At 52.4% G+C, this 13,932-nt stretch overlaps 2 protein-coding genes across 5 annotated transcripts in view; one reads left to right on the forward strand and one right to left on the reverse strand.

The window, feature by feature from the left end:
* Dkkl1 (dickkopf like acrosomal protein 1) overlaps window positions 1-4,354 on the reverse strand; it is a 16,899-nt gene extending 12,545 nt beyond the window's left edge. Inside the window, exons 1-2 of the mRNA XM_004672289.2 lie at window positions 4,192-4,354; window positions 529-701 (exon numbers count right to left, since the gene is read on the reverse strand). Of these exons, the coding sequence (XP_004672346.2) occupies window positions 529-684 (156 nt within the window). The 5' untranslated portion in view covers window positions 685-701; window positions 4,192-4,354. The remainder of the gene's footprint in view (window positions 1-528; window positions 702-4,191) is intronic.
* The window catches only part of Tead2 (TEA domain transcription factor 2), a 23,642-nt gene continuing 13,529 nt past the window's right edge, over window positions 3,820-13,932 (forward strand). For 2 of the 4 annotated variants that reach the window (XM_045133841.1, XM_045133844.1), the window contains exons 1-7: window positions 3,820-3,883; window positions 5,514-5,751; window positions 6,753-6,817; window positions 7,714-7,776; window positions 9,295-9,402; window positions 9,492-9,550; window positions 13,202-13,266. In XM_045133841.1, the coding sequence (XP_044989776.1) occupies window positions 5,520-5,751; window positions 6,753-6,817; window positions 7,714-7,776; window positions 9,295-9,402; window positions 9,492-9,550; window positions 13,202-13,266 (592 nt within the window). In that variant the 5' untranslated portion in view covers window positions 3,820-3,883; window positions 5,514-5,519. Of the gene's footprint in view, window positions 3,968-5,513; window positions 5,752-6,752; window positions 6,818-7,713; window positions 7,777-9,294; window positions 9,403-9,491; window positions 9,551-13,201; window positions 13,267-13,932 lie in introns of all 4 variants that reach the window. The other 2 variants (XM_045133843.1, XM_045133842.1) reach the window with 2 other exon arrangements.

The raw sequence follows: 13,932 nt of genomic DNA on the forward strand, positions 1-13,932 counted from the left end.
CCCCCAGCCCTCACTGTGGATTCTAGACAGGAGCTCTACCCCTGAGCCACGCCCCCAGCCCTCACTGTGGATTCTAGACAGGAGCTCTACCTCTGAGCCACGCCCCCAGCCCTCACTGTGGATTCTAGGCAGGAGCTCTACCTCTGAGCCACGCCCCCAGCCCCTCACTGCGGATTCTAAGCAGGAGCTCTACCTCTGAGCCACGCCCCCAGCCCTCACTGTGGATTCTAGACAGTTGCCCTACCGTTAAGCCACACCCCCCAAGTCCTTCTTTGTGATTGCAGGCAGGAGCTCTACCCTTGAGCCAAATCCTCTTAAATTTTGAAACAGGGTTGGCTAAGTTGCCCAAACTGGTCTTGAATTTTCAATGATTCTCTTGCCACCACACCCAGCATCTGGTAGCTGGAACACCAGGCTCAGCTTCTCCTCCTATTTTATGTCTTCCTGTATTTTGGTCCTTTTGACTCCATCACATCTCTTGCCTGCACTCCCATCTCTCACTGTTTCCTAGGCACTTCTATCACTCACTTTCATGAAAAGCCGGCTGAAGCCTTGGAAAAGACTCTGAAGGCCTAGAAATCCCGAAGGGTTCTCCTGTGGGTCAGCATCGCCAGTCGGGGCGGCGTAGGACGGGGACACCAGAGCTGAGGGGAGCAGTAGCAGCAGGACCCCCAGATGCCACATTGTGGCTAGGTAGGAGGCTGTGGCAAGGGAAGGGTCATAGTCCGTGTCCCCACAGTGGCCAGGCTCCACCTGCTCCAGACACAGCCAATGAGCAGGTTAATCCCATCATGTCCACCTCCTCTGCCCCCTGTGCTGTTTCCATCCCTTCAATCCTGTTGGGTCTCCCCTCCCTGGCCAGCTCTACTGGGTAGAGCTCTACTGGGGTATACCTCTCACAAGATCCTGTTTCTCACCTCTGCCTACGCCTTGCTTCTTTTCTCCTGGTCCCGGCTCTGATGCCAGACCACCCGGCCCCCGGACTCCACTGTCCATGGACTGTTAAAATCCAGTTCTGGCCAGGAGCCCAGTCCAAACACTGGAGCGTTGACTGCAAGCCACGAGACTGAGCACGCCCCCGTGGAATGGCCACGCCCACCCGCTAACGCCACCCAGGAACCAGTTCCACTAGACAGCAGAGCCATGTTCCCGTTCATCCTTAACCTGCAGTCTCTGGCCCCGCCCCACCATAAAGACCTCGCCCCCATTCCGTGACCACGCCCCTGAACTGGTCTTTGTACTGTGGTCTTGACTGATGATGGAGCCACGCCCATTAAGCCAGAACCTTGTCTTCTCCCTAGCCACGCCCCATCGCAAAGACCACGCCCCACCTGCTGTTCTCACACAAGAACCCCTTCATCCATTACAGACTTGCAGACTGAGCCAAGCCTCAAGGTCTATAACCACGCCCCAGTTTCTATAACATTGGCCACGCCTCCACAACGACCACACCCTGGTTGAACTCGGTCCTCTGATCCTAGTTCTCCAGTTGTTCTCACCTGACAATTACAGATGGTCATAATCCCTTGATTTAGGCATATCTCCAACCCCTGCTTTCATGAAATGTAAGTCTGAGAAATCCTATTTACCCCCCTAGGGCTCATGACCTGCCAATAGACTTTATTTGTTTGTTTGAGAGAGAGAGAGAGAGAAAGAGATACAGAGATAGGAGAGATAAGAGATAGAGATAGGAGAGATAGAGATTGAGAATGGGGTGCACCACGGCCTTCAGCCACTGCAAATGAACTCCAGATGCATGTGCTACTTTGTGCATTGGGCTTAGATGGGTCCTTACCTCAAACCTGGGTCCTTTAGCTTTGCAGGCATGTGACTTAACCTGTAAGCCATCTCTCCAACCCCCACCATAGACTATGGACTAGGTTTTCAGTACCAGGCATATATTTCCTCCTGTGGAGTGGGCCAACAGCCCAATTAGAGAGCAGTTGGTTTTCCCCCTAACAGACATACCACTATTGCACCCATTGGCTCATTTGGCCTGGTTGGCCAAACTTAAGGCTTGCAATGTCCACTGTTGATTGAGTCTGGACCCCTGGGTCTGAGGGAGGAGGGCGGGTCTGGACCCCTTCTCTCTTCCATAGTGCTGCATGCACTGTAGCTTTTTCCAGCTTTCTGTCAGCTGGTTCACAGGCAGGAGGTTTTCAACTCAGCTTTAGCTCGATTTCTCAGTGACCTGTAGCCCAAGCATGTGGAGTCTTCAGCAATAGGCTTTTATCATCTAGTTCTGGTAGGCAAACAAGAGCCTCAGCAATGGCCTATAATGTTTTAGGGGCATCAGGGACCTCCCTGGCTAACAACTCACTGGAAGGTATCTTTGGACCCCCACCTTCATGAAATGCAAGTCTGAGCAGTTCCATTTAGTTTTACATCTACCTCTGAGCTCTTCTCTAGGTCCCTGCCTGGGTCTATTATTTATTTATTTTTGCTATTTTTATTTAGAAAAACAAAAACAAAACAAGACTTTGTCTTGGGAAAATCTACAATCCTATGTAGTTCTTCCAAGGAACCCAAGTCTAGGAGAGTAAGTATGTGTGTGCCAGGGCTCCTGCCTCTGCAAACAAACTCCAGATGCATGCACCACCATATGCATTTAGCTTTATGTGGTTGGGTACCGGGGAATCCAACTCAGGTGCTTAGGCTTTGAAGACAAGTGCCTTAACTGCTGAGCCATCTTTCCAGCCCCCATCACTTTTTTAATGTATGAGAGAATGTGAGAGGGAGAGAAGCGGCCAGGGCCTCTAGCCACTGCAAATGAACTGCAGCTCCATATACCACCATATGAAGCTGGCTTACTTGGGTACTGGGAAATAGAACATGGATTCTTAGGCTTTGCAGGCAAGCACCTTAACTGCTAAACCATCTCTCCAGTCCCTCCCCTCCCCCACACCCATCACTTTTTTTTGTTGTTTGTTTTTGTTTTTTGAGGTAGGGTTTCACTCTAGCTCAGGCTGACCTGGAATTCACTCTGTAGTCTCAGGGTGGCCTCGAACTCATGGCAACCCTCCTTCCTACCTCTGTCTCCCGAGTGCTGGGATTAAAGGCCTGTGCCACCACGCCGGGTTCCCCCCATCACTTTTTTTTGAGATTGTATGTACATGGAGTCCAAGCTGGCCTCAACCTCCTGAACTTGGGCATCATAGACCTTTGCTCTCATGCCTCAGTCTTTCATCTTTAAGGGAGCAAGAAGCAGGGCTCTAAACCTGCTTCCTCAAGACTCCTGGTGCCTGTCTCCATTCTCGGACATGTGTATTACAGACACTGCATCACCGTGTACCTTCTTAAACTCGGAGGGTCTTGCCCAACACAAGAAACTCTGGTGAGGCCATGGGAAGCCTGTTGTCATTGGAATCAACATAGTGGGAAGAACAGCAGATTCTTTCCTGTTCCTATCACCTCCGCATCTTCAACAGACACACTACAAGGTGATTCAGGACACATGGCTTCCTCCGTAACCACTAGGAGTCCAGGTCCCTGACCTTCCTGTTCAGAACCAGCCTCCTCCCTCAGATGCAGGGCTCGAGCTTTCTGCCCTGAGACCCAGGGGCCCAGATCCCAGTCTGCCTTTCTCAGACCCAGGGGTCCAGAGACCTCAAACCCAGAAGTCCAGAGCCCAACCCTCCTCCCACCAGGGGTCTAAGTCCTCATACCCACCTAACTCCTCTAGAGACCAGTACGCAGTCCCTAGATAGGACTCCTTTCTCTCACAGCTAGCCTCCTTCTGCAAAGTGTCACCGTGAGCTCCCCAGCCCGCCGCCGGGCCCGCCCCCCCCCACCGGTCCCTCCCACTTTTCCCAAACAAAGCTCCCGGCAACTTTGTCCCTGGCAGCGCCCCGCCCGCCCGCGGCTCCCCAGCCCAGGCCGGGAGGTAGGAAGGCGCCGGCGGGAGTCTCGATCCCGCTCCGCTCCGCTCGGGGTGTGTGGGTTGGGGTGGGAAGTTCCCCGCGATGAGGTGAGGCGTGTGTCGGTGGGATGGCGTGGGAATGGCCCGCCGCTCTCGTGCCCTGGGGCCCTGGTTGGCTCTGGCGATCCAGTCCCAGCGCGGAGCTGGAACTTTCCCCGGAGTTAGGGAGTCACGGATGGCCCGAGTCTGGGGGTGCGCGTGAAGAGGGGGCGGCCGAGGGCTGCGGACCCAGGCGGGATGGGCGGGCGCGAGTGGCCGCGGCGGCCCCTTACGGTGCCCGGGAGGCGTGTGCCGGGTCGAGCGGGCTCGTGTGCGTGACTCGTGGGCGTCCGGCGTCCTCGCGGGGCGGGGCAGGTCCCCCGGGGGGCAGAGGGAGGCCCCTGGGGCATCCTGTTCCCTCGTTCTCGTCTCGGGAGGTTTGGGACCCGAGGCGGGAAATCAGAGCCCCCGTCCCTGGCGGGGCTCCTCGGTCCCTTTGTCTGGCCACATGGGGGAGGGCTGGGCTGCGATTTCGGCCTGCGGAGGTCCTGGACGTCGCCGCGCCGCTGGGCTGGGCCACGGGGGTCTTTGTCTGCCTCCGGGGACCTCAGTCCAGAGTGGGGATCGGGACTTTGGGAGGGGGCTGGGAAAGTTGTGGAAGACATCGAACCTCCTGGGAGGCGGGATCCGACCGTGCTGGAAAACTTTTTCCCCTGTTCCGGGCCTCCGGAAAGTCGGTGGGAACTTGGGTTGGAGCCGAGCCCGGGGGCTGGGGGAGGGGAGGGGGGGCGGGGCCGAGAGGCGCTCCTGCTGTCCACCCCGCCCGCCCGAGCCGGGGCTGTGGGAAGCTGGGGGAGGGGACGCCTGGGCCCTTTGTTCTGGCCCTGCAGATGGTTGGGTGCACGGTCCCACTGCCCTGCGGTTACTTTCTGAATGTTGCCCTAGAGCCCCGACTGACTTTCTGTCCCCATCTCTCTGGGTGCCTGTCGGTCTCTCTGGATTTCTGTCCTTTCCTTCTGGGTCTCTGTCTCTCCTTCTCTTTGGCTCTCTCTCTCAGTCTCTGTCTCCCTGTTTCTGCCTGGGTCTCATCCTATCTTAGATTTTTGCCCCTCCTTTTCTAGCATCTGCTCTTGGGGTGAGCCTGGAAGGTGTCACCCACAGCTTTGGGGCAACTAATCTGACTCTGGTAGTTGCTAAAAGCAGCGCCCCATAACAAAGTTTTAATCCTCGTGGTCACAGGCTTTACTCCTGGTTGCTCAAGTGACTTTAAACCCAGTCCACGTTACCTTGGAAACTCAGGGAAGAAGCACTCCCCAAAATCTTAGCAGAATTCCAGTCATTTCTTCTATGACCCAGAGGTCCAGATCCCAGCCCTCCTCTTTCAGACCCAGGAGTTCAGGTCCAGCTTACTCCCCTTGAACAGGAGTCCAGATCCCAGCCCTACTCTTTCAGACTCCTGACCCCAACACTCCACCCTCAAACACAGTGTCAGGACTCCAGCCTTCTCCCTCTGACCCAGGGGTCCTGGTCCAGGCTTGACCTTTAGCCTTGAGACCCTCACAGTTCTTCTGAGTGGCTCTAGCAGTATGCATAGCTGCTGATCTTGTTCCTGCAGGCCCAGATGGGGGAACCCCGGGCTGGGGCCCCCCTGGAAGATGGCAGCGGCTGGACAGGCAGTGAGGAAGGCAGTGAGGAGGGCACCGGCGGCAGCGAGGGTGTTGGGGGTGATGGGGGCCCTGATGCTGAGGGTGTGTGGAGCCCTGACATTGAGCAGAGCTTCCAGGAGGCCCTGGCCATCTACCCACCCTGTGGCCGCCGTAAAATCATCCTGTCGGACGAAGGCAAGATGTACGGTGAGTCTCCGCAGCTGTCCTGACCCAAGCAAGGCATAATGATGTAACCGGCATGTGCAGAGCTCAGAGTGCTGTTCAAGTGGAGACGCATTATGTATGGCTGGGTGCAGTGGACCAGGCCTGTAATGCCAAGCTCTCTTAAGTAGAAGGCTGGAGAGATGGTTCAATGGTTAAGGTGTTTGCTGGCAAAGCCAAAGGACCCAGGTTCGATTTTCTAGTACCCATGTAAATAAAGCCAGATGTACAAAGTGGCGCATGCATCTGTAGTTAATTTGCAGTGGCTGGAGGTCCTGGCATGCCCATTCTCTCTGCCTGCCTGTCTTCTCTCTTCATCTCTCTATTTGCAAATAAATAATTTTTTTAAGATGAAATGGGCATGGTGGCACATGCCTTTAATCCCAGCACTTGGGAGGCAGAGGTAGGAGCATCGCTGTGAGTTCGAGGCCAGCCTGAGACTACATAGTGAGTTTCAGGTCAGCCTGGGCTAGAGAGAGACCCTAACTCAAAAAACAAACAAACAAACAAAAGTTAAATAGAAAGGAAGGAATCCCATTGTATTCTTAAAAAGGCTATAGCATTTTCATGTGCACAAATCAAATGGGGAAACTGAGGTACTGGGAGGTTAAGTGACTTTCTTGGGTTTACTTAGAAGTATTCTGGGGTCTCTGCAGTTGAGGGTTCCTCCATTTAGTTTGTTGATGCTGCTGGGGGACTGGGCTGAGGGTTTCTTCCTTGTCAAGAAGTTCTTTTATTATTCTTAAAAATGTTTTTATTTGTTTGTGGGTGGTATGTGTGTGCGCATGAATGCCAGGGTCTTTTGCCTCTGCAGACTCTAGAGGCATGTGCCCTTTTGAGTCTGGCTTTATGCAGGTACTGGGGAATCAAACCCAGACCAGCAGGCATTGCAAGCAAGCCCCTTTAAATGCTGAGCCATCTCCTCAGTCTCATGTGGTCAGGGAGTTCTGTGGATGGTCTTACTGGATTCCATTCTGACTCTTCAGGTCGGAATGAGCTCATCGCCCGCTACATCAAGCTGAGGACAGGAAAGACGCGGACTCGAAAACAGGTCTCAGAATTGAGTTTTGGGCTTCTGTATGGGGTGGGTATGCCCCACCCACGTCTAGCCTCAGGTGGGCTGATTCAGATGCAAGGTGGGTCTAGGCCATGTGTTTTTGCCTGTGTTCTCAGTGTGTCAGCGAGTCTAATGTAGCTGCCTGCTTTTTTCTTTCATTTTAAATATTTTATTTATTTGACAGAGAGAGGGGGAGAGAGAAGCAGATAGATAGAATAGGTGCATCAGGGCTTCCAGCTACTGCAAATTAACTCCAGATGCATTCACCACCTTGTGCATTTGGCTTACGTGGATACTGGGAAATCGAACCTGGGTTCTTAGGCTTCTATGCCATCTCTCCAGCCCCTGCCCGCTTTTTTAAAATTTTTTATTTATTTATTTGAGAGCGACAGACATATAGAGAAAGACAGATAGAGGGAGAGAGAGAGAATGGGCCCGCCAGAGCTTCCAGCCTCTGCAAACGAACTCCAGACGCGTGCGCCCCCTTGTGCATCTGGCTAACGTGGGTCCTGGGGAACCGAGCCTCGAACCGGGGTCCTTAGTCTTCACAGGCAAGCGCTTAACCACTAAGCCATCTTCCAGCCCCCCTGCCCGCTTTTAATAGCAGGTTTGATAGAAAGAGAATCAGAGAGAGGCCAAAGAGGGAGACTGAAGGATGGGGAGGGTTGGAGGCAAAGATCCGTCCTAGGTCCAGGCAAGAACATCCTCAAATCCCACTGGCCTCAAGCTCCCACCAGCTTCATGCAGAGTAGCCTGTCTGCGCCTGTCATCATTTGAGTTCCAGCAGCATGAGGGCCTCTGCTGAGCAGAAAAGCGTTGGGGACCCGTCGGTGGTGAGGGCATGTGTGAGGCCTGAACCGGCTTCTATATCCATGCTTCTATATATCCAGGTCTCCAGCCACATCCAGGTTTTGGCTCGAAGGAAATCTAGAGAGATTCAGTCTAAGCTGAAGGTAAGAATCAAAGCAAGCACCGCAAGAGAGGGACAAACACCCAGAAGAGAGAGATGAGAGGGACAGAGTCCCAGATAGAGCAGAACAGAGACCTAGAGAGAGAAGGAGAGAGGGATAGAGACAGATTCATAAAGAGAAAGGGAAAGAATCAGAGAAAAGAGAGACTCAGAGATGAAAGCCAGTCAGTCTCAGAGAGCAGGACAGAGACTTTCTCAGAGAGGAACAGATTCAAAGAGAGAGAAAGAGAGAGAGAGACTCATGAAGAGAAAGGGACAGCATCAGGAAAGAGAGTTGGGGGAGGGTAGGCAGAAAGAGAGAGATCCAGAGAGGGTACGCACAGACCCAGGGAGAGAGCTGCCTAGAAAGCAGGGCCAGAAACCTGGAGAGAGAGAGTCAGAGAAAACAGTGGGGAAGCCGGGGGTGGGGGGTAAGGTGTGTGTGGGGGGGAATGGATGATAGAGACTCAAAGAGTGAAACAGATTAGGCAGAGGGACTGGTTCTGGTGGCTGAGGTTTTTATGCTTTAAGTATAGCTGACAGGGATGGCTGTTGACCCTCTATTTGCTACTGTCATTGTCCCTTCCTGTTGGTTCTCATTCCCCTCCTCTCCCTGTGGCCTAAGTGTCCTTTATTGTGGGAAATATATTTTTTTTTAAATTTTACTGATTAATTTGCAAGCAGAGATGGGAGCGGGGGGAGGGGGGATGGCCATACCAGGGCCTTTTGCTACTGAAAACAAATTCCAGAATCCTGCACCACTTTGTGCATCTGGCTCTACATGGGTACTGGGGAATTGAGCCCCCCACCCCTTAAGGCTCTGCAAGCAAGTGCCTTTAACCACTGAGCCGTCTCTCCAGCCCCAATTGTGGGAGATTTTGCAGCCACTTTCTTTTCTTCCTATCCTTGGATTCCCTATTTCTTCTTGGCCTGGTCCCTCATTCCCACCCTCTGCTTTTGGGCCTCTCCTTGTTGCTTTGATGATGGCTGCTTCCTGTTCTTCTGTACTGGAAACCTTCCTGGCTCTGCAGGTGGAAACCTTAGCTTCCAGTCTTTTCTGTCCTTTCTCAGTACCTTGTTTTCTGTCTGGAATATAACACCTCCTCCTTCTGTTCTTCCCTGGGGTGTGTGAAATTTATAATTTTCTGTTGCCTGGGCATCTACCTCCGGTTCTTTTTTGACCTAAAAATCTTTCTCAGTGTCAATCTAGACTTGGAAACCTCTTTCTCCTCTATGGTGAAGATGTTTCCTGCTCTCTGTGGCCTCCACTTCCCTTGGCCCCTTGCTGAGTTCTAGGTGGTAGGCTGGTAGCCAGGAAAGTGGCATCCCCAGCTCCATCTCCTAAATCCGTTTTCCTCTCTTGGCATCTGCCCATCTGCCCTTCCCTGCCTCACACACCCCTTCTTTATCCTTTGTCCTGCCTCCTCCAGTCTTCACCTCCCATCCCCATCCTACTATTGCCCTACCCTGGCTTCATTGACTTTGGTGACTCCCCACTAACGTGGACCCCAATGTTCCTCAGGACCAGGTTTCCAAAGACAAAGCCTTCCAGACCATGGCTACCATGTCCTCTGCGCAGCTCATCTCGGCACCTTCCCTGCAAGCCAAGCTGGGTCCCTCAGGCGCTCAGGTGGGGTGGGGAGGGATGTTAGGTGTTGGGGATGGAAGAATGGGGCTGGTCTATGGGGGGGGGCAGCTAACCCCTGTGTCCTCTTCTAGGCCACTGAGCTTTTCCAGTTTTGGTCAGGAGGTTCTGGGCCCCCATGGAATGTTCCAGAGTGAGTACCTTTTGCACCTCACTGCTTTGCCACCCCATCTTCCTGCTCCTTTTTGGACAGACACATTGTGAAGCCAGGCTGTGCAGGTCTGAGCCTGGTTCTGCCTCTTGCTGGTTAGAGACTTTGCGAGACCTTGGTCGTGCTCTGCCTGGTTCCTCATTTCTGAAGTGGGATGATTTGCTGAAGCAAATGTGTTCAACATGGGGTGGGAGCTGGACAGTGGCAGCAGAAGGGAAGGGTCTGTGAGGCTGGGAAGGAGGAGAACAAGGACAGCGCTGCCATCTGGTGGGTGTTGGCAGAGCCATCCCAGGATATGCAACCCTAGGAAGAAGCAGGTTTGAGAGGAAATGTGCTGACTGAAAACTTAATGCGAGGGAGGAGCCTAGTGGGCGTGCCTAGGGGGAGTATGTGCCTCAGAGGCTTATGGGATGCACCTGTGAGAAGAGAGGGGGGTCCCCAGAGGCTTATGAGAAGGCGGTTGTAGGTCCAGAGGTGCTTAAGAGGCATGGGGGAATCCCCTGAGGCTCATGAAATGGCAGTGGTAGGTCTAGAGGCGCTTAGCAAGGGGTGAGGGAGCCCCAGAAGTCCATGGGAAGACATACCTATTCCACTCAGGTTGTTAGCCCACAAGCATAGACATGGACCCCGGAGGCTCATGGAAAGTATTTTCCAGCCCAGAGAGAACCAGTAATGTGAGGCTGGGCATTGGCGGAGGGGTGTGGCCGCAGGAAGGCAACATGGGAGAGCCTGAATGAGGCGGCATGTTGTGGGATCCAGTGTGGGGGAAAATACTATTCACTGGGGACACAGAAAGGTCAGAGCAAATCCCCAGGGGACCACGGGTGTGCAGCACAGCGGAGCCATCTGAACACTGTCAGAGCATCTAGTGCTGTGGAGCCATCACTTGCACAAACGTGAAATTGAAGTGTGCACACTGTGGTGGAGAACCACAGTCAGTTTTAGGCCAAGAGAGAAAGTTCTGGTTTTCTCTGAGGAGGTAACATTGAAGGCTGGTGGGGTTTGGCCACGTGAAGGACGGGGGTGGGAATATTCTAGGCAGACAAACAGCACGTGGCAAGGAAACTGTGGTGAGCCTCAGAAAGGAATGGGGGGGGGGCCAGGATTGAGCAGCTGGCCCATCAGATGTTTGTTGAACACCTGCGAGTACCTGAGTGGCCACACCGCGACAGCAGTGGTAAGGTGGAGAGTCCCAGTGTGTAGCTTTATATGTGGGGCAGGGAGGGGACAGGCTGCGACCTTGTGAACAGGAGAATATTGTGTGGGTGTGGAGGGCTGCATTCTGTCTTATTGCATTTTTGTGTATTGGGGTGCTGAGGAGCCAACCCAGAGACTCACCTGCTAGGCAGACCCTTACCAATGATGTCCCCAATCACAAAGGCTTTATTTTTATCTTTTTTTTTTTTTTTTTCCCCGAGGTAGGGTCTCACTCTAGTCCAGGCTGACCTGGAATTCATTATGGAGTCTCAGGGTGGCCTCGAACTCACGGTGATCCTCCTACCTCTGCCTCCCGAGTGCTGGGATTAAAGGCGTGTGTCACCATGCCCGGCTTTATTTTTATCTTTTTTTTTTTTTTAATTTTTCTTTTTTCGAGGTAGGGTCTCATTGTAGCCCAGGCTGACCTGGAATTCACTCTGTATTCTCAGGGTGACCTTGAATTCACAGAGATCTTCCTACTTCTGCCTCTTGAGTGCTGGGATTTAAGGTGTGTGCTACCAAGCCTGGCTATTTTTATCTCTTTTTTTAAAAGAAATATTTATGAGAGAGAGACAGAGAAAGAATGGGCACACCAGGGCCTCCTGCCGTGGCAAACAAACTCCGGATGTATGCACCACTTCATGCATCTGGCTTTACAAGGGTGCTAGGATGTTAAACCCAGGCTGTTAGGCTTTGCCAGCAAGTGCCTTTAATCACTGACCCGCCTTTCCTGCCCTATTTTTTGTGGGGGGTGGGTTTCGAGGTAAGGTCTTACTCTCGCCCAGGCTGACATGAAATTCACTGTGTAGTCGCAGGCTGGCCTCAAACTCGCAGTGACCCTCCTCACTCTGCCTCCCAATGCTGGGATTAGAGGCGTGCAGCACTGCGCCCTGCTCCCGCCCTATTTCGTAAATCTTTTTTAAAATGCTGATTTTAAGACAATATCTCAGCTTTCTAGCCCAGGCTGGTGTCAGTCCTGCTTCTCAGCCTTCTAATTGTATTTTTTTTAATTAATTAATTTATTTATTTGATAGCTACAGACACAGAGAGAAAGACAGATAGAGGGAGAGAGAGAGAATGGGCGCGCCAGGGCTTCCAGCCTCTGCAAACGAACTCCAGACACGTGCGCCCCCTTGTGCATCTGGCTAACGTGGGACCTGGGGAACCAAGCCTTGAACCGGGGTCCTTAGGCTTCACAGGCAAGCGCTTAACCGCTAAGCCATCTCTCCAGCCTTTCTCAGCCTTCTAAAATGGCAGGAATGACAAGTGTTCACCAGCATGCCTGGCTAAGACCTCTCTTTGAGCACAGAACAGGCAGGGTTTTCTGAGAAGGTAGCATCTGAACAATGGGCCGAGTGACAAGAGATTATGTCAGTGGGCAGATTTCAGAACTGGGATGACAAGGCCCAGAGCAGAGTCCCTGGGAGTCAGGTCTGAAGCTCCCTTGAGTTTGCCTTTCTGATCCTGGCATATTGATTTTTGACCTCTTCTGACCTCTGACCCCATGATCTCTCACATCTGAGTCTCCTCACCATCATGTCATGGGTAATCTCTAGTCTTCTGGAATGCATCTGAACCTATAGACATAAGCTGTAGGGTGGCTAATTATATTAAAATTAATTTAAATTGCATAAAATGTCAGGTCCTCAGGGATGCTAGCCACACTAGTGACGAGGTATAGATGTGTCCAGTGGCTAACCACCTTGGATGGTGAAAAGCACAGGTAGAACATTACATTCATACAGTGTTCTAGTCAGTTGTGATGGCTGACACCTGTCATCCTAGCTTTCAGAGGCTGAAGCAGGAGTGTCTCAAGTTCCAACTTAACTTAGGGGTACATACTGAGATTGGCTTATGTTGCAATAGCCTAATGATAGGGGGTGTGGCTCAGAGGTAGAGCTCCTGCTTAGAATCCACAGTGACAGTGACGGGCTGGGGACGTGGCTCAGAGGTAGACCTTGTAGACCTCCTGTCTATAATCCACAGTGAGGGGCTGGGAATGTGGCTCAGAGGTAGAGCTCCTGTCTAGAATCCACAGTGAGGGCTGGGGGCGTGGCTCAGAGGTAGAGCTCCTGCCTAGAATCCACAGTGAGGGCTGGGAATGTGTCTCAGAGGTAGAGCTTCTGTCTAGAATCCACAGTGAGGTCTGGGGCATGGCTTAGAGGTAGGGCACCTGCCTAGCATGTGTGAGGCCCTGATTCCATGTCGAGTTGTGTCAAACAAATAAAAGGCCTGGCTTCGTGGTTGGAACTGACATGGGATTGAGTCTAGATTGTGCAGCACCCCAGCTAAGTTGACCTGTGTGCATCAGTTTCCTCATGTGTGAAGGAGAGTAACAGTCATTGCTCCTACCTTATGATCACACACAGATCTCACTAGTGCAGGTATGGCTTGCCATGCGCCACTGTGTTCACCCAGGTTTTCTTTTGTCCTCAGTGTGAAGCCATTCTCACAGACTTCATTCTCCTTGTCGCTGACTCCCCCGTCCACTGAGCTCCCAGGTAAGAACTCACTCTTGACCCTCTTTGTGTCTGACCCCAGCTGCCCCTCCTTTAGTACTGTTAACCCAGGGATATATTGTTACTGCGCGTGCGCGCGTTTGTGTGTGTGTGTGTGTGTGTGTGTGTGTGTGTGTGTGTGTGTGTGTAAAGGCAATGTGCAGAGCTTCTACAGCTGGGCGTCCTAGAATTGTGTTGTTTGTCACTGGCTAGCTTGTGGGACCTTTGGGAAGTGAATTGGTTGAGGTTATTTCAGCTGCAAGTGGTAGAAACCCAAATCAAGTTAGCTGAAGCAAGAAGAGGAGGTGAGGGTTGGAGGGCTAGAGAGATGGCTCAACAGTTAAGGGGCTTGCCTGTAAAGCCTAAAGACCCAGGCTTAATTCCCCAGTACTCATGTATTTGTTTTGTTTTGTTTTTTCTTTCTTTTTGTTTTTTTCAAAGTAGGGTCTCACGCTGGTCCAGGCTGACCTGGAATTCACTATGTAGTCTCAGGGTGGCCTCGAACTCACAGTGATCCTCCTACCTCTGCCTCCCAAGTGCTGGGATTAAAGGCGTGCGCCACCACACCCGGTCCCAGTACTCATGTTAAGCCAGCTGCATGTATCTAGAGTTTATTTGCAGTGGCGAAAGGCCCTGGTGTGCCTATTTTCTCTTTCTCTGCTGTTTTCT

Source organism: Jaculus jaculus, chromosome 14, assembly GCF_020740685.1.
Source record: "Jaculus jaculus isolate mJacJac1 chromosome 14, mJacJac1.mat.Y.cur, whole genome shotgun sequence".
Lineage (NCBI taxonomy): Eukaryota > Metazoa > Chordata > Mammalia > Rodentia > Dipodidae > Jaculus > Jaculus jaculus.